We start from the raw sequence: 21383 nt of genomic DNA, 5'->3' as shown, positions 1-21383 counted from the left end.
ATTCTATGGGGTAAATTAAGGAATGAAACTTGTCTACCTAGGGAAATTGTGAAATTGTTTATGCATTGGTATAACAATCAAAAGAATTTTGTAAGATGGGCAGGCTCTCTTTCGGGGGAGTATGGGCTGGAATGCGGGGTGAGGCAGGGGGGGTTGACCTCCCCCATGCTTTTCAGCCTGTACGTCAACCGACTGATCGATGAGCTCAGCAGCACCGGCATAGGGTGTCATATAGATGGAGTCTGCATGAATAACATCAGCTACGCAGACGATATGGTGCTGCTGAGCCCGTCGATTGGTGCCTTACGAAGGCTCTTAAAAATTTGTGAATCCTACGCAGTGGCTCATGGGCTCAAATACAACGCGAAAAAGAGTGAAATAATGATTTTCAGGCCGGACAACAAGCGATACACATTTGTTCCGAATTTCACTCTGAGTGGTACAGCTCTAAACAAAGTCGAGCAATTTAAGTATTTGGGCCACTGGGTCACCGAAGACCTTAAGGATAGTGTGGACATTGAAAGGGAGCGCAGAGCGCTGTCTGTCCGATGCAACATGTTGGCCCGCAGGTTTTCACGGTGCACGGGGACTGTCAAAGTTGCACTTTTTAAAGCGTACTGTCAGTCCTTTTACACCTGCAGCCTGTGGGTTAACTATACACAGCGGACATACAGCGATCTGCGCGTTCAATACAATAACGCGTTCCGGGTGCTGATGGGGCTGCCGCGCCACTGCAGCGCCTCCGCGATGTTCGCGGCGGCTGACACAGACGGCTTTGCGGCCATCATGCGTAAACGGTGCGCATCTATCATGCGCCGCACGCGCGACAGTCCCAACACCATCCTGCGCGCGCTGGCGGACCGGTGGGACTCTCCGATGCTGGCGCGCTGGATACGGCTGCACGCAGTCGTTTAGTGATTTGCCGCCATCATCGGGAAGCCCACCCGGACCTGCCACTTTATGTTTATTTTAGGTTAAAAAAAAAAAAAAAAAAAACATTCTTTATTACTAACACTAGTATGTAAGCTCGCAATTGTACTAACACTATATGGATGTAATCTTAGGATGAATCTGAAATAAATGATTATTATTATTATTATTATTATTATAATTATTGTAATGTGTGTATAATAATTTTTTGTACTGTATAACATTGTGGTGCTTTAGCATGTCTGTAAGCCACATGTTCTATAATTAAATAAATAAATAAAAGTACCTATCTTATAAAATTCGTTATCTAATATTATAATATAATACAGAATTGAAATGTTCAGTAATATTAGATTTGCTTACATTTAAGTTGCGTCACTTTTTTGCCATCTACTTTGCTGACCGTATAGGAAATAATATCATTAAAAGTAAGCTCAGTAAATAGTACATTAGTAAGTGCTAAATGCTAGGCGCTGTTATCAACACAATTTATCAGCCGGATTTACTCGTAAATCCACAAAAACCACCGTTAAACATAATGTGAAAATTGTTTATTTTATAACATTAATAATTTGTGTTGTGGGTTCTTTTATTATGTAATTTCAGTAGCTTTCAATATTTTTATCACAAAATTGTACCGGTCGAATAGACAGCTCTTATGTAATTTTGTCTCAAAATTTATTGTTTGATTATTTAATGTAAATAATATCTTAGGTAAATATTATAAAGTACAATGAAGAGCAAACGTTGTCCACTACAATGGGGAAATAAAGTTAATGCCTTAGAAATAAAGTTTAACGTAAATATCTGGATTTTATTAGAAACTAGCTTCCGCCCACGACTTTGTACGTGCACCCCGTAAGAATATCGGGAAATCCTTTCTTAGGGGACGCCTACGTTATGACATCTACCTGCATGCCAAATTTCAGCCCGATACGTCCAGTGGTTTGGGCTGTGCGTTGATAGATCACTATATCAGTCACCTTTGAGTTTAATATAATATATAGAAGATTATATTACTATCGCAAAAAGAAAGCGTGTTACGATAATATTAAAAAATCCGTCAGCCCGGACTCAAACATTCCATAAAGTTGAATATAATGAACGACAACAAAGGCCAATGAAGGGTTTATATAGCGGAATAGCACACAAATACAACTTTTCAGCCGTAAAATTTAATATTGTTTGATTTTCCAAATATTGCCAAGATAAACGGAAACTCGGGCCAAATAGGGACGCTAAAGTTACTCGTGATTAGGCAAATTTTATTTGCCTGCGAATCAGAAAGACAAACCCTGGTGGCGTTGTAAGGGGTTTTGTTTAATTTTGATAAGTATGTAGTGTATAAGGTATACACATGCACGTTTAGATATAGGTCGAATACCTAAATAAATTGTCTTTTTCTGTAAGAGTAACTTCCTAAGTCGATTTTGGCATTAGCCGGCCGCTATTACAGTACGATTCAAACTTAATGGCAGCTCGGAACATCGTACGGTCCGATGCGAAAAAAACAATTTTTGATATCAGCGGATATCTACTTACGCGCATATGCATGCGTAACTAACTTCCGAATCGTACCTCGCTCTTTCCATACAGTTAATTGATTTAATTTTATTTATTCAGTTATTCGTTAAAAAAGATTTGTATTCAAAAATATTTTACTCTTGAGATATTATAGTTAACGTTTAATGTGTAGGTATGTGACGTTAGTTAACAGAGATTAGGTGCATTAGTTAAATATCAATTAAGATCAAATTGACGAACGTTTCTAAGCGTAGCAGTAAATATGTTAAGCTTCCACGTAAACATAATACACTAATCTCGACTAAAACGTAATCGAATCGTACTTAAGCATATCCGTGTTCTATTTAATACTAATTCTAGTTGAATTTCCGCGTAATATCTATTACCAGCAAAATTACCTAAAATATATTATTTTTAGAAACTCTTTATACATTTATTGTTTATGTATCTTTTATATCGTGTAATAATCCACCCAGTGTACATATAGAGTCTAATAATTTTACAAATAATTTATTCATAATTTTAGATATACTAAATTTATGTTTTTGTTAATAACAGGTAATGTAAAACTGGATATATTGTACATGTTAAATGTGCATATCCATATTATTACTGGCATGTATTATACGTAAAAATTCATACTTACCACATTATTTAAGATTAAAATATCTGTGAACTATAAATAGTACAAGCTATACGCTAAGCTATTAAGCAGGGTTTCTTTCAGCGCACAAACGCGCCCATTTTCTGATTTATACGCGGAGTTAAACAATGATAGCAGAACTCAAACTAGGCGATAAACAATGGAACGGTTTTGAGCAATTTAATGGCGGCTTTCATCTCGCGAAAGCGCTAATTGTGCCCACATCGTGACCCGAATTTTCATGAATTAGACGAACTTAAGTTCACTTAGTTGGCCAACTTTCAACTTATTCAAGTTAGTTAAGTATTATAGTGAAACTCTGGTCTTGGAAACGGATCTTATACTTTATGCAAAGATTGATATAGTTACATAGAAGGATGTTGTGGCAGTTTACTTTGTACAGTGGTAATTGTATTGTTATATAATAATATAACAATACTAATATAAGGCTAATAAGCCTGCGATATGTCATGGGTTCGATCTTTAGCAGATAATTATTAATCAATTTATCGCTTTCTAAAATATACAAAAGAAGTCCATATAGGTCCATTCACATACTTATTCGTTAACAATAAGTGAAATTGTCCTCTAAAAGGAAATGCGTAAAAAGTAACCATCTAGCTAACTAGATCAATACGTCCCAATTCACATACGACATCTAGGAGTAGTAAAAACGCATGCATCTCTACCCGATAAAAATTCACGGCCCATCAAGATCAGGCAAAATAAAAGGCTATATATAGCAAGGCACCAGCGCTGATCTAATAAAAGCCTCCAACACTAGGTCACGATGAATATTCATATCTTTTTATTACGGTTCTTCCATTTAAGGGTCGATTGAAGGATTAAGAGCTCCGAGCGGTGCTTTGTAAATAGCATCGATTATGAGGAAAAATACTGTATATCGGCTGAAAGCTTTTGAGAGACAGCCCTGAGTAGGTATTAGGGTTTACACGGAACGGAGAACGCTTTTAATAATGTATTTTTGAATTATTTTATATTGATAGCGAAATAAAGGTCTGAACCTAAAATAAAGATCATCATAGTTAACAAAACTTGGTCTTATATTATGTGATGACTCTAGGCTAGTCTTGAGTTACAAATCGTGTAATTCTTTTATAACAGATTATAGCAATGAAATAATAATATAGGTTATTCACAGTAAATTTGTTAATGATCGCATGTTATAGTTTGGACAATGTAAACAGCATTAAAAGCATAAAGTATACAACACAGCGAAGTAATAAAGTAGTGTAGTACTCATAAAAAATCCATCCATCGCGGTCCGCAAGCAACAAGTACCATTCTACACTACAATGCTTCTTGGAGTGACCCTTTAGATATTTATTTTAATAAAGAAACTTAAGTTTTTAGAATCTAAAATATCAAAAATGTTGTCTCAAAATAAAATTAAAGGAGTATTTTTATAATAAACGTTCGAAAAATTGCATTGTAATACAAAATAATGATACACGTGAAAGGAACGTATTAAATAACGTGAGAGGCACGATGCAAGAAAAAGGTATATATACACATTGGAGTATTTACCTTTTTCTTGTCTGGGAATAATATCTATAGGTATTGAGCTATATAATAGATAATTATATTATTTTCCGTGTTAATTATGATCATTTTCAGATGATAGTTTAAATATATCTTAATATTATATAGTACATATAGTACATGTACATAATTGAGTACATAATATAAAGACTGTTGTAATCTTAGTTTGTAATAAAGCACTGATTTCGGTGTTGAGTTCGGTGACACATCGCTCGTACATTAGCGTCACACGTCAACGTCACACTGAATTAAGTCCGCTGTATTACGCAAATAACTGCGTCACGGCTTGAGGGCTCCGTTTGTATGAAGATCTGTGGAATATTATTATAATATATATTGTTGGACTGAAATAATGTATGTGACTTATTATGAGTCGAAATAATCATTTAAAGTAACGACTGATTTCTTTTAGTATAAATAATAGGACTGTTGTAGATTCACAGTTGGATTTTTAAGAACAGTAAAATGTACACAATATTAGAGAGAATCAAAGTGTCACTAAGCGAAAGACGTTCGAATAAAATAATTGTAAATTCTTGTTATATCGCTTTTACAAAATCTTTCATATGCTATTAGTCTCAAGAGGGATGTAACATTCATAATTTCATTCAGAAGTTTGTAGTTTTCGTATTCTATTATTTCTATTTTAGTTTTTAGTAAAACTAATCCGATTTCTATAAATAGTATAATCCTTTTTACTATCAGATTCAATTTTTAACTAAAATGAATCTAATTGCTCTGTACGATTTCATGGCACCGCCAAAAATGCCTTACGACTTACAGCATCGAAAACACAGATCGAAAATCTACATTATTTCGTGACATAGTTATGCGTGCGTATTTTTTTCTTAATATTGTTACCATCTCAGGCAAAATCGGGGCGAGCGTATAGTTAATTATAATCGATTTTTTACACGTGTAGCGTGTCAAAGTTATCTTAAAGAATTTCAATTGTTACAAAGCCGATGTTTTAGTAATCAGAATATAAAGCCTCTGAGGTAATGTCGTTTGTTATTTGTAGCTTATTGTTAAGCTTTTTCCTAATTTTGTTTTAACGTTCGTTGTATTAACATTTATAATAATTATTAGTTTAGTTTGAAATCATTTATAAATAGATTTATGATTAAAATTTGTTAATCATCTCAATTGAGGAAAAAAGAAAGAAAATTGTATACCATTGATTTATTGTTTGCTCATTAGAAATAAAAAAAATTTTGGTCAGTCCGCCTAGGCCTGTCAGATGCCCGCGCCCGATAAAATTTAATAAATAATGTAATTGCTAGACATGTGTTTTAAAAGATTTATTTCAAAGGCATTCTTGTAACACATTTAAACCTTAACTGACTTTAATTTAAGAGAATAAAAATAATAAAGCCGACTTGAATGAACCTTTGAAAATTTCGTTAAGGCTTTATAAACACGTTCTTTTCTCCCATTTCTTTAAATAACTTTCATTTTAACGTTCGGGTCTCAATTTAAAAACTTGTGTTTTTATTTACCTTAACTTTAATAGAACATACAAATGGTTTACAACCTGAATACAAGTTTAAATTACAGTGAATTAAACTTTAATCTTAATTATTTAAGACCATGTTTCCAGCGAGCCTTAATACTATATAATAATTATATAAATGTTTCGTGGAGTATATAGCGAGGTCGCAATTGCCATAAGCTAGCTTTTCATTAAAGCTAGGTGAGGATTACGGCCAACAAAAGCAAACAGGGGACATCTTAAATTACATTAACGTTAGGGTACAAAGGGAGGCAATTAGCCAAGTTGTGAACTTGAAAGAAATCCTCTTAGAGGGACCGCATTGTTAGGTATGAACGTTCTATCTCATATCTGAATAAGTCGCCTTTTGAATTACCCGAGTTTGCAAATGGATTTTAACGTGCAGGTTTTAATGGTGTATCTACATTTGGGAATTTCGTTCGAAAATACACATTTTAATAACGAGGAAAATTGCTCGTAATGGAGCGACTATCTAGTTTCTTGTGATTAATAATTATTATTTGCGGTAGATGTGATTTCGGAATTGAAAGTTTAATAAAGAAGTGACATTCATTAAGAAATGTGAGTCATTAAAACAAAAGAACGCCTTGCTTTTTGTTTGCCTTTATGATATTTTTTAGCATAATATTATGTGTGTAGATATAATAATACAAATCATACAATTTTTTTCAAATTCAAAATAATATCATTTATTGCATTAGGTACAATACATTTTTACATACATATTAGCAACCTTATGCACGTATTGCAATACCATTATATGTCATTTTTAGTGCAACAAAAGTGGTGAAAGCTTTAGTTGTTAGAATACGTTTTAACATAATATAACTCGATAATTATTCGTAAATTTTAAAATATATTCATCAGTTACCATCGTGGTTTTAGTATTACATATAACTAAACTTCTAAAGTTAACCAGTTTTCAAAGTTTATTTACTGAAGGAAATTGTGTCACTTTAAATAAACAACTTTATCTTTGCTAAGTGGAACGAACCTACACCCACGAAATTCCCTTTCAAGTTAAGCACATGCAAAGGCTTTATGAAATTCCCTTTATAATTCGCGTAAACATATGCAGGAAAGCCATTGATCAGCTGGCTATTATTCGCTTCCGTTTGATGTGAGCTTTGATTTTACAGAATGTAATGTTGGTTTTAAAATAAATATCCGTAATAAAGGATTGTGGAAATATTTTGATGGATATGTTTTGCTTTGTGTGTGTGTGTGTGTGTGTGTGTGTGTGAAGAGTACTTGTTCGTAGATGTGACGCCTGTAGAGTTATTGTTTTAATTAGTTTATAGAGAACAGTTATAATTTTGTATTTTAATAGGAGTAAATTTTAGATTATATGTTCGACTAGCTTTACGCCTGCGGCTTCGCCCGCGTTTTCAAAGAAAAACCCGCATAGTTCCCGTTCCCGTGGGATTTCCGGGATAAAACCTAGCCTATGTTACTCGTGGATAATGTAGCTTTCGAATGGTGAGAGAATTTTTAAAATCGGTCCAGCAGTTTATGAGCCTATTCATTACAATCAAACAAACAAACAAAGTTTTCCTCTTTATAATATTAGTGTAGATGAATACTATTAATAATATTAAGATGATGAGGATGCTTGTGTAATACTGACACTAAACAATATTTGATGGTAGGTATAAAATTTAGTAGAGTTAGATTTAATGTGGAATGAGGATTTGCACAAAGGCCGGGTAGTTTACTAGTGGGCTGGATTTATCTACTACCTATAATTGCGTCATTATTTCATCGAAACAAAACGTTGCTAAACTAAAACAAAGAAGTTGTATACCTACACTAAAGTCGTAAATCAATTTAAAATGTATTCTCAATCAAGTCAAGAGAAATGGACATAATAGCTTCCTTATTTCTGCAATACACAATGACCAATATAAAAGCTGGTGTATTTATTCATTTATTTCAGGCAACAATGTAGTTACAGTAAAACGTGGGTTCATCCCGCGAGAGACAGTGCAGTACACAATATACAGTACACCAGAGTACATACAGTACAAATGTATTTCCTGACCCGGGAATCCTCCGCTAAAAGCACTATAAATAAATATTTCAACTCGCTGCTTCAGAGAGCCATGCCCTGTCTTTATTAATGTATAATGCACTCTATTTCCGCAAGTAGAAATTTAAGTGTTAGATTAATCAATTTATGGTAAGTTTGGATAGAAATTATTTTCTATAAAACATACGATAGCTACCGTACTAGCTACGTAGTTTTGTAAATTTCATGTTTGGCGTTTTTCTGTCGTTTTCTGTGCGTAGTTTTTTTTATAAATTTACAAAGGACCATAATAATTTACTACTTTCGTTTTTATTGTTGTTTCCTATACACACTAATCTTCACACCATACTCTAATACAGTCACCGCAAAAAACTGCCAACAGGACACAATTTATTGTCTATGCATTGAGCCTTGCTAAGACGTAATAAATTCTCCACTAGACTGATATTGCAATCACACCAAGCAGCATCTATAGAGACTGTAGAGGATAGAGGATGGCTTCAAGGCGGAACGAAAGCCATAAATCTCGGCGCTTCGTCGCAGATCCTATCAGTTTAATTCACTTGGGCCAATTAACCGGCGACCCACGCAGTTTGTGGCTTCATATTTTGATCTTTGGATCCCTCGTTTCAGAAGTAGCTACTATGGGAATAATTAGTGCAAGGTGTTTTGGCAAATGTGTGGCGTGATGTTAGTCGTTATTATGGTCGTTATATATTTATTTATTTATCTATAACACATCATTGTACAAAACAATGTAGGAAATGTGGTACAAATTAATAAGGTAGAAAAATTTTGCTCAATAGGCGGCCTTATTTCTACACAGCAATCTCTGCCAGGCAACCTGGTAGGAAAGGAAATGTGAGAAGAATTGTATGTATTTCCTGATATATTATATTATGACGCAGAAAAATAGCAAGATATGATTTAATGTGATGTATCGAGTTTCCATGAAAACGTTTTGTTGAAATATTTTAAATGATCTAACTATTTTTTATTGACTCGTTGTGAAAGTTGATAATATCATTGTGGACAAGACTAATTCATGATGTTTTTACTAAATCAAATATTCTGAAAACAAAGCAATTTGCTCTATATAACAGCTGTTATAAAACGAAAGAATAAAATTATTATTTGCATTTCATTATAGTGTGGTTAAATCTGTTTGTTTATTACAATCGTTTGTATTTTTTTTCCCTTATCTTCCACCAACACCAAAAATTAACAATTCATTAAATCCAACAGAATCTATGAACCAAAATTAACTAGTCGTTTACAAAGCGACCCAAATCATTTACTTTGCCGCTGAATAAATATAAATATTGGTTTTCTTTTCACAGCAAATACTGTAAAAGGAACGAACAATGAAGCCTTCTGGAATATTCTACCGCTCGAAGTGATCCGTTAGGGGTCCGTTATTTATATTTTGTAAAGATAAGTTCTAGCGAAACGTTTAAATTGATATTATTTTTGGCTGATATGGAAACCAAATATTGTAATCTTTTGAGTGATTTGCAAATGGTGGAAATATTATGAAAGATATTTTTTACATAATACATAATACAAAAAAAAAAAATATCTAAACAACGTAGCAGGAACATATTTGCTCTAACATTTTCGCAACCTGCATTCCAAATTACCAGTCAGAATTAAAGCGAAAAGTGGCTCGTCACAAGAGCATAATCTTTGCGAAACGCAATCCACCGTCAAAATACTTCCTCCAGGGCGGGGCCAGCATTTATCCAGCGGTTAACAAACTGCTCGTTAAGAGGACTGAGTTATGAGACAGGTAGCCGTGTTAACGAGTGTTTCCCGCCTGATAAATAACCACTGATAGCGCGTAATGTCGCTTTTGTTAATGCTTACAAGCTGATAATATTTAATTATTGTACAACTATTTTATGGTGGCTGGCGCGGTGCCAAGATTGTATAGATTTCAAGTTCCGAGGTATGTAGTTGTGAAGAGGACTTGGATAGTTTTGAATTTGAGTGTTGTGTTTTGGATAAACAACAAATCGTGAATGGAATATTTATGTTTTCCCCTTTAATATAATCTACTTACTTTTTTTCGAAAGAGATTTGATTACACAATTAAAGATATAGAAATTTGATCCATATAATAATATGAACACAAAGGGAAATGTATCACCAGAATCGTTGTGAAAATGCTGTTATAATTTTTATAAACATTTACCTACATGTGACCATCATATTTCTAAAACTCCGGAATATTATCTGTCTGATACTGCAAGTTTATTAACGCAAGCCTGTAATGCAACATTTATCCTTACCTTCTAAATATATTCATATACCACGCGACGACTAAAAATAATATACAGACGAATCTAAATTAAATTGTAATACCTATTATGTAAAAAATATCAACCTATATTTAAAAAGAAGATTTTGAGAATGTTATTTAATGTTTTTATTTAAGTCCTACCTTTTTTACAAATAATATTTGCAAAAACTGAAAAAAAAAATCATCGCTGGTTTTGCGAAAACGGAATAACCGCGTGTAAAGTAAATACGCTTTTCCAGTGTATTATAAAATAATATAAATTTCATAAATTACTCAGAGGTCTGAACGTTTTCCAGCGAAATGTCACTGCATTAATTAATGAATACTTGTTCATTACTTGGGAAATATAATAGTTCCAGCAGGAATATCGTTAGAGATATTTCCACTAGAGATTTTAGAAATTACACATTATTATGTCAAAATGACGTAATTTAGGTCAGAGTTAGTGATGCTCACCGTGTTATGTTAAAGTTGGAATGTGAAATTATATTTTACTAGATTTTCTCGCTGATCAGATAATTTTGTTAGTAATTTTCTAGAAACTACAAAACGTAAAACCGTTGTTATGTATGACATAAAGGTTAGAATAATGATAAACCAAAATAATATGAAATCAATTTTAAGATAAACAAAAAAGTCTACAATTTCAATCAATAGACAATTTTATATGTATCAATAACAACCAACAAATTTGCAAAAAATATAAAAAGTAATTAATTCGTTATTGATACTATACAAACAATTTAACGTTAAATTTGCTGAGCGACCCTTTTAATATACAATTTATATTATGAAAATTCCAGCCAAATTTGTTTTACACCGTAATCAAGTATCTAATTAAAATTTATCAAATACAACTACCGCTGTATAATGAAACCGGCACAAAAGATTAAATTAACCGAAATTCATTAGTTTGTTTAGTAACGAAAATGAGATATTACTTATTCATTTGTGGGGAAGTAATTATTAGCATTCCAAAAACCTTTGAACATATCTACGCGCTGTGATTGGTCGAGCGACGCGCGGCTTGGCTCTCAGCCAATCAGATCATCGAACAGTGACGTTTTAATTATGTGTAACTGAATTTTGAATGAGACCGTTATATAAGTTGTTCTTGTTAATGAGGGTACTTTACAGTTTTATAACTAAACAGAACCCGTACGACGCGCTAAAGCTTAGTTTACTATAATCAATTATAATATGCCAGTCCAAAATATACATCCCAGTAATTACACTGAACTGGAAAAATGTAAACCGGGCGTAATGTTCTATAATTAAATAACGGAAAATCCCAGCGCCAAAGGTTAATATTATCTTCATTTTGCTCAATCTTCAAAGAAATAATGAAAACGATGTTTCCTTTATCGAGATTTTTCCTTAGGCTCGTAAGTAAATTACCGGCTGCTGTGGGCACCTTCGATTAAGCGTTCTGAAATTTAATTGGATGCTAGCCGTGTGTGTAGCCGGCATGTCGATTGTAAACGATTTGTGTTTTATCTTATCTTTTCTTTTACGTAGCAATTTAAAAAAATAATTTGTTTTTGTTTTCGTACTAGAGATCTTTGTGATCGTGAATTAAGCTAATATGCAGGCAATCAAACGAGTTGATTTAAATTTTGTTATATCGAATATAGGAAGTTGATGGTTTTGAATATTATGTACTTCACTAATAATGCTTGTAAAGTAAAAGAAAGTCCTTATTCTACGAGTTATAACACATTTTTCCGTACGTAGCTTGGACAATATGTGTACAAAATATCAACTCTGTGTTGAACGTAGTGTGTAGTTTGTTAGCTATCCTAGACGTTATGTTGCGTTTGCTCTACTCCCTTTTTGGTAGTTAAAAAAACATGAGTTTTGGAAAGCTTTGATGCCATACATTCAGGCGATATTTAAAGTGAAAAATTGAAAGACAACTTATGATAACTATTCCTTATTTAATCTATATAAAAGTGTTGAGATATGTGAAGTGAGAGAAATTTACAGTCAAAGATGTAACAGTTTTAAAATTAATAGAAAACAATAAAAATAATTATAAACAGTAAGTATCATATCCTATATACAACACATTTTGCCAGTAAATTGTAACATTGACCGCTCTAGAGAAGGACGCAGTGGGCCAGTAAAAAATAAACGGGGAAAAGTTACTTATAATTTATTTCCAAGAAGTGCTTGTCAACTCTTCCCAGCAAATTAGACTGCGCATAATGAGTTCTAGAAAAGAAACGAAGGTATAACTTAGGAAAGTACTGACCTGGGATGGAGATTGCTAGTTTATTATTCTATTTCTGATTTGCTGTCTGCATCTCAGGTAAGTGTACACTGTACAACTTGGCATAAAAAGTGTAAGGATAAAACTTATCAAACACAAATTCCTTTATATCAAGTCATATTAGACAATTAAAACTCTTCATATTTAGAAGCCCAACAAACAAAAATAATCAGTTTAAAGTCTGAAACCTGAAACCTGAAAATAAATGCACATCTCATTACACAAACACATCACAATACCTAAGTAAACCTAGGTATACAAAAAATATATACTTATTAAAGAAACCAGTTTCAAATAATAGTTTGGTAACATTTTAGGATAGAAATAAGCAGATTTGTAACATGTATGATTTTTTTCTTAAACCAAGAAAATATAAGCACAAAATATGCTAAGTAAGATAAGTACCTAGTACCCATCCTAAATGTGAGCTTGTCCTTGCCTACGTTACGTCGACTCGTTTTGTCTAGGACTCTAGGACCTAATGCGAAATAATACCATTCGTATAATATTTCAGGGTATGTTTTGTATAGGCTAGAGGTTTTTTAAGGTCTGACATCAGTCGTCCGTCCAAGATGTAATTTGTATTGCCACTTGTCAAGTGTGTGTTTTTATAATGATTTTGATGTATAAGCATTATTTTATAATACACTAGCTTCCGCCCACGACTTTGTACGTGCATCCCCGTTTTTCCCCGTTACGGCAAGAATTTCGGAAAGTCCTTTCTTAGGGGACGCCTACATTATGACATCTACCTGCATGCCAAATTTCAGCCCGATACGTCCAGTGGTTTGGGCTGTGCGTTGATAGATCACTATATCAGTCACCTTTGAGTTTTATATATATAGATTATAGGCAACCACTAAATCTATTTATAATTAACAAGAGCTAAATTTGCATTCCTTCTCTTCCTGATTTAGTTTGAGTAGATTGTTTATTTACATTTACCGGGAAATTTTAGCAGTATTGTCTCAACATAGTTTCAAACTTAATTATTTATTTATACAACGATACTTGTTTCAGAAGCTCCTTGAAATCTTCCTATCACATAATAAATATTATATATATAAGTATGTATAGCACCATTCTTCTCCTTTCTTAACGTTATCAAACTTCCTTATACATTCTTCACAAAACCCATCAAACTTTCTATTTGTTTTTCTATTAGGTACATGAAATTCTTAAACGTCAGAATGATATGTAATACAAAAATAAATTGCATTGTATAAATATGTATAAAGGAGAGGCTTAAGCTAAGTTATGGCGCTGCTGCGTCATATTTCAAGCGTGATACTCTCGACGGGGAATAAAATCATATTACCATTTCTCAGAAAGAAATTACAATAAGGACAATTCCCTAAATATCACATTATGTTTATGCAAATATTAGATTATCCTATTTTATGTCCTTCTAATATGTTATTTAATAAACTCAATTCGATATTTGGTATTGGGATTAATGTCATAATTTTGCATGATCCTCGAAATTTGGAGTGCTTAATGGCAATATTATCTTATATTAATAGCAGAATCACTAGCTAGTTAGATTATATAAGCTTATTCACACACATAGATGTACATTACATTACATATCTCATATAACATCCCTCCATTCGCACTGTTCACATCAGTTTCACGTTGAAGCATTTTAACGCTTATAGACAATCTATCTTCTGTGACTAATATTTAATTTACCGCATATTGCAGTGCGATCGCAGATCCGCGTACGACTGGAACGGATTGCTTGTACAAGAATATTAAAACTCATAATAGAACAAAAAGGCGAACGTCCCATTTCTGCGGTTCATTTAATACCAATAGTTTTCACAACGCAACGCTTTTTTAATTTCCTCAAGTGCACACAACGGAACAAGACGTCCCATTTATTCACGTAAAATCCGAAGCGCCCCAGATTTTAACGCGGAGACGTGAATCCTTCTTAAATATTTTAAATGTTCGGCAAAAGTTGTCGGAATCTCGGCGAGAATTATTTAACAGTTCCCTTCAAGTTTCACACACGGGGGTAATTAGGAATAATACTTCGCACGATGCGAACGTAGCGTTATGAAATTGATGAGGGAACCAGGAGCTCGCTGCTTATTTATTACGGCGCGAAATTTAAGTGGATTCGTATGTAGCATAGCTTGTTTTAATTTTGAGTAATCATTGTGCGTTCAAGTCTTTGGTAATATTAAATGCGGGTAAGTTGCGAGAACTCATTATAAACCTTATGATATATTGGAAGGCGGTAGAATCCAACATTGCGACTAATAAAAGACAATATGCTAGCTTATAGGCGGAGTCTTCGTTGAGTTTTTGTTTCTACTTTTTGGCCTCGGCCAAACTCTCGTGTTCGATTGATCCCTTAAAAAACTAAACCATGACTCCTTTGTAAAACTAAGACTACGTATGAAAATTCCTAAAATAATAGTCAATTTATTTGAGCCAAAACCTATTTTCCAAGGTCTGTTTTCATTAATATTATAGCACAGTTTGAATATTATTGGTTCGATTACAATCAAGGCGCGAACATTTTCATCAAGATCCACATGCCCTGGGGAACCAATTTAAGATGGCATCTGTTCGCTTATTAACCAGATATTCGGAACGTCTAGTTTCGGCTGCATAATTTGAGTTCTGAACATGGCTGTATTAACTGTTGCGTTCTTTTATATATATGGATATAAATTATACTGTTGCTTTTTCTTAGGTATTCAAGATATAAGTAAATCTACGGAGGTTTTTTTAGTAAAATAAAAACAGTAAATGCTAGCCAATTGACTTCTTTGAACAAGATAAATTATCATTATTATAAACACAAAAAAAAACCCATTGGTATCTTAGGTAGTTAGTCAAATCCATTCAGCAGTTTGTGCTGTATTGCGTGCCATACATACATTTACATACACTTGAAAAACATAACCTTCCTTTTTTCGCAGTAGTTCAAAATCTACCTTAAAGCAAAGTAATATAAAAAAACAGCGCCGAAAATAAGTAAAAACATTCAATCAGAAACTGATAAGTACATTCTAATCATCAAGCTATCATATAGGCTTTTTACGACTTGTTAAACATTTATCTGTACAGAGATAAAGTAATCCAGCGAGGGTCGTGTCCCAGAGCAGATAGGCCTAATTTATGCTAACACGACCTGATTCGCACTGCTTTTAGTATCGATTTCTTTCGAAGCTATCGGCTTGTCTGCTTCTATTTATATAATACGTTTGCTATTTGCATGAATTAAATTCAAATTGAAGTTGGATATAGTATTTTGGTGCTCGCTAATGACGTGAATGATTGGCATATAACTGGGAATTGATACATTATAATTTTAAATATAGAAAGATTGATTAAGTATGTTCATGGGACAGTATTTATTAGGCGTACAGAGCAAGATGCCTCGCGAGGATGCTCGCTCTATATGGTATGGTTATAATCTTCTGTTTATATGTGTTTGAATCAATTATAACGTTAAAACATGTCATTAATATAAAATTGTAATTCATAAATCACATTATAAATTATTTAAAAATCTTATAATCATTCACATTTTTGATATTTTTTATAATAGGTACTATGTATTCCCTAATAGTATTAGGGAATACATAGTACTAGGTTACATACACATACATAGTATTAGGCTAATACGTCATATTATACATACTATTTCGTAATTCGTCATTCGATCCATTTATTATCCACGAGTCTCTTTTTTCTTTACTTAAGGCCGTGTACGCGATCCGTGCGCTGTTTGGCTCAAATATGTGATTTTTCAAACCAGATTGTCCATCAACCACTTATCTTACAAACATATGAATTACTAATAATTTTAGGAAATTTTATTGTCTATATAGTTAGTTAAGAGTTTTTTTCAATTAATACAGTATTTGTGAATACCATCAAGATAACTGAGCCGATGATTACTTGATTTCGCTTTTAGTGTCAATTTCGAAGCTAAAAATATCTGAAATCGCTGACAGATCTAACACACAATTTTTTTTAACTAACTGCAAAAATCCTTATTAAAATAGTTAGTTAAAAGATTTTTTTATTTTGGACTCCTAACTTACGAAATTAAAATCCGAACAATGTGAATTTTTTTAGAAATTATAGTCGACAAAATGATTATTTTCACCAAGATATTTGACTTAGTTTAATATTATTTTTACATATTGCAATAAAAGAACGTCTTACTTATAAGATAAAATTTAAAAAATCAACTAAGGTACCTCTATTATTTTTCTACAATTTTTTTAAAGTACTATAAAACACTGCGCGCGACCCGATTAAAATCAGTCGGCAGCGAGCCTTTCCAGAGAGAGGACATGTTGCTCGGCGCTCTCCTGTGGACTTATGCTGTTCATAGTAAAAGGATAGCGCAAGCCGCGATCTATCGTAATAGATCGCGGAGATTTTGACTTGCGTTAAATTGAATAAGCCCTCTTAACACGAATCTCGAAACCTCATAAATTATAATCGATCAAACCGGAGACTTCAGAGCCTGCCAAAGATATGTACAACATACAATATATTATACTCCAGTAACTAAATCTCAACTGAAAGCGTAAACAACTCGTTAAAGTTATGCAGTTAAAGAATTGTGTCGTGAATAATATTCATGCAGCCGACAGTAACGAGGAGGTCAAGAAATATGTAAAATCTCACGATGTTTAGCAAAATGTGTCACTTAAAGATGGTAAACCCGCCTTTGTCCGGTCTGAACTTCACTATTCATGGTGATCCTTCTGCTTATGATAGTCGGTAATTGGGATCATTTGTTATTTTCTAACGGGCTGTAGGCGTGACAGTGCTAAATATAGGATGCATTGTGGTTATTTGTTCAAAGTTGAATAGGAAATAAGGACCATGTTTTTAGCCTTTCATGTAAAGTATTAGGTATTATTTTATCAAGTTTTGGGCTTAAGTTAATGAGTTGATAAAAAGTCACAAATAAATTCATAATAGTTATTTTAAAAACATATCTATTGGGTAGGTAAATAACATGTTTTTTTAATGTTAATGTGAATATACACAGGTGCTATTATTTTTACGTATAGTAAAATTAAAAGATAAAAAAGGTATTAAAGTAAATTGTTAGTAAGGTTGATCGTATTGTAAAATTGTATTCTATTTACAATACAAACAAATTCAGAAAATATCTCACAAAATGCGCAAATAAAACCCCGAATATCTCAAACCTGTATCGTTCTCAAAACATAATTCAAAAGCACACGGACAAAACACAGACGTGAGGATAAATAAAATAATTCAACGCAAAAACAGCTTCCTTCCCGAATACATTTACATTAGCGTGACAGGAATGTCATACTCATCGCAATTTAAATATGGGGATAAGGCTGCGTTCAGAGGGACGGAGGAATAAACGATTCCTACATATTTTTCTTAATTAATAAAGAATAAGTACAGTTTTTATAGATAAACATAAAAACATACTTACTGAAAGACTGGTCAAAAAAATTTTTTTGAAAATTTCGATTAAAAATATCTCAGACTCCTGCGTGCCATAAGGTTAATTAATTTATTGTAATTTACCCTGCTGGCTGCTGGGTAGAGCAGGGCGGGCGATTATTTATTGTTTTATGTATTTGATCTATTTTTATGATATTTACATCATAAAATATGATGTATTTTAAAGTGTATTCTCATATTCATAAAATTATTAATTTCAGATATAAGTACATAGTTATTTTGTCTTTTTATATCTATTGTAACTTTACTGACGGGCATCGAGACTAAGGTTGAATTTGCTGGAAAACGGAGCGAGGAATTTCAAAGCTACGTGAGGCTGGATTTATCTTACACGATACAGCTAACTGAAGTTATTATACTATGGAATAAAATATTGTTGGGAAACGCTTTATGCTATTCTTACTGCACTACTAATATTGGACTTGAGCAATATATTTATAAAGGTATGTAAACTAGAGCCATATTTGAAAGTATGATTTTTAACCGTGTTTTTAAAAGAGGGAGTTCCTACGTTACACAGGCGTCTATGTTTAAATTGTTATTAGTGAAAAAAAAAGGAAAGACGATTGAATTGTCTGTTATTTACAACCAAGAGAGGAATTTCGCTTATCTTTTGCTAGGCCTAAATTGATAGAGGCATTTTAAAGCATCAATGTGTTGTGTTTTTTTAGATTCATCGCAGATACTACTGTAAGTAGATTATAAATATCTATAAGATTGAAAGTTTCTCTACAATTTTATATGGTACTACACTTTCTAAAGCAAATGCCTTTGAAGACAAAGAAACGATACAAGTTTCATCTATATTAAACCATTGACCACCGAGCGGCCCGATCGGGCCACGACACAATAGATTTCCTATTGTGTCTGTGCGGGGGCTGAGGGCTTAAACTGATCAACGATGATAGAATATTCTTTTCACAAAGTTCAACGTTCCAATAATGTAATACATAATTATTGTTAAACAACACTTAAGGCATAATTTCCTTTTCGATGCAGTATCTTTGAAGCTAGAGCATTAAACTCAAAATGCGGTACACGCTTCCTTTTATCTTTTATTACTTACAAACTATGCATTGAATTATTCATAAAGCAAGATGCGGCTAATGACGGTATTATTTATTAACTTCAGCGTCATCTCAGTTTTGCACATCTTTTAAATATTTTCTGTTTATATGGTTTGGAATGAGTGCAGCCATTTAGTTCTTCTGCCTTTTAGAGTTCGTTTTAGTCTTTTCTCAGTTCTAAGTTTTATGCTGAATGGTGAGCTGAGATTCAGTGGGTTATGTGAAGAATGCGATCTATTCGTCATGAAAATATTCAGTTTTATAAAGTTGGTCATGTAAATTTAGTACTATTGTATTAAAATAATAATGTCGTTTCTTTGTAGAATTTTGTTATTCAGTTCGGACTCTGTTCGGCTTTGAATACTGAAAACACTGATTGAAAGAGAAATAATTTATCGTAGGGAAATACAATAATGTTACATTTGAACACATTTTTCACTGAAATCACATAAAATTTTACTATATTATATATCTGTGATTTTTATTACATAATGATTTTTTTGGCAGACTGCCTTTCTTCATCAGAAAAACTCTTGGAATAGTTCAATCATACTAGTTTTAGTTAATGCTGAAGAGTTTGTTTGTTTGAACGCGCTAATCTCAGGAACTACTGGTCCGATTTAAAAAAATCTTATATGATATATAGTTTTGAGCCCCTTTATTGAGGAAGGCTATAGGCTATATCATCACGCTAAGACCAACAGGAGAGGAGCAATGCGAGTGAAACCGCGGAGCACAGCTAGTGTTGAATAATTTTCTGTAGCATCTCTACTCCCGTTAAATAATATTATTATTTACTTACCGCTTCAGTATGTATAGGATGGACAGCGAACAGCAGTCCCGCGAGCGCCGCGAAGGGGGCCTTCAGGCGTGCCACCACGACGCCCGCGCGTGCCACAAGCGCGCAGCACGCGGCGTGGAGTGACACGTTGACAGCGTGCCACCACCACGCTGTCAGCCCACATAGCGTGTAGTTTAACCTGAGGAATAAGTATAAATTAAAGTTTGGCGTACTTAACTCTTTTATCGTGTTGATTTTTTGCATACCTATTTATTACAATTCATGAATTCTAACTTCTCATCTTGAGCTAGCTGCTTAAAAAAGGAGGTTTTAGTTGATTTTTTGTTAACAAACGATATTTTCTGTTCGTTTATTGATTTAGTTTTAAGTCAAAGCGAAATAGAAGTAACAAGAAAAATATCTTCACTGAATATTATTTTTGATCCCTTATCTTCATTATTTTTGGTCGGTCTTTCTAAATTACTTACATAACATACATTCATACAAATACTCATATAATTGGATACGCGGTCCTCAAATAACTTACATAAAATATAAGATTTTATACTTCCAATTTTGTACCTACTGGAGTTCCGAAAAATTTAATAAGACAAGCGATAGATGCATTCCGCATCTGCTTCAGTTTACGATATCCTTAACAGATAAACGGAATAACTTCACTCAACCATTTTATTAAAATTTTCGTGACAGATAAAAATGGAACATTATGTTATATAATGTAATGTTTTATGAATGGTTTTGCTGTACATAAAACGAGTGACTTTGAGTGACAATAGATTTCCAAGTACAAGATAAACATTTAAGCAAGCGCACGACATAAAATCAGGTGCTACAAACGTTAGAAGAATCATTTCCCTGGCTGACAAAGCTGCATTTAAAGCCAACGCGGCTCGCACGCCACAATTCATTCTCCCGCCATAAATAACCGCGATAAGTATAGTTTTACGTCGACACTCAAGGCATTCCGTCCGCGCCCCACATACCGACGCTTAAAGGCTCCGTCTTACCATTGTCTCATGTTATAGTTCTGCGGTTGCAACGAAATGAGAATTTTTGAGATGGAATTCCCAGCAATTGTCCTAAATCCCGCGCAAAATGTTTCCGACCTCCTTCAAAAGAATACACTCGACCCATATTTACTTTTAATTATTTTGAAAGCATTTAAGTAAATTTTATGAATTGTTAAAAATATTTTGACGTGCGAGCGCTCGTGGTTGAATTTTATCGCAAATGAGAATCTTTTAGATATCT

General features: G+C 33.2%; 1 protein-coding gene across 1 annotated transcript in view; it reads right to left on the bottom strand.

Annotated features, from left to right (window-relative positions):
• Positions 1–21383, bottom strand: part of LOC123691586 (protein O-mannosyl-transferase TMTC1-like) — a 119115-nt gene that overhangs the window by 31286 nt on the left and 66446 nt on the right. The window contains exon 3 of the mRNA XM_045636041.1: positions 20133–20310. Coding sequence (XP_045491997.1) covers positions 20133–20310 — 178 coding nt within the window. The remainder of the gene's footprint in view (positions 1–20132; positions 20311–21383) is intronic.

This window comes from Colias croceus, chromosome 5 (assembly GCF_905220415.1).
Source record: "Colias croceus chromosome 5, ilColCroc2.1".
Lineage (NCBI taxonomy): Eukaryota > Metazoa > Arthropoda > Insecta > Lepidoptera > Pieridae > Colias > Colias croceus.
Note: the sequence above shows the minus strand (reverse complement) of the source record. Positions and strands in the feature narration are given on the sequence as shown.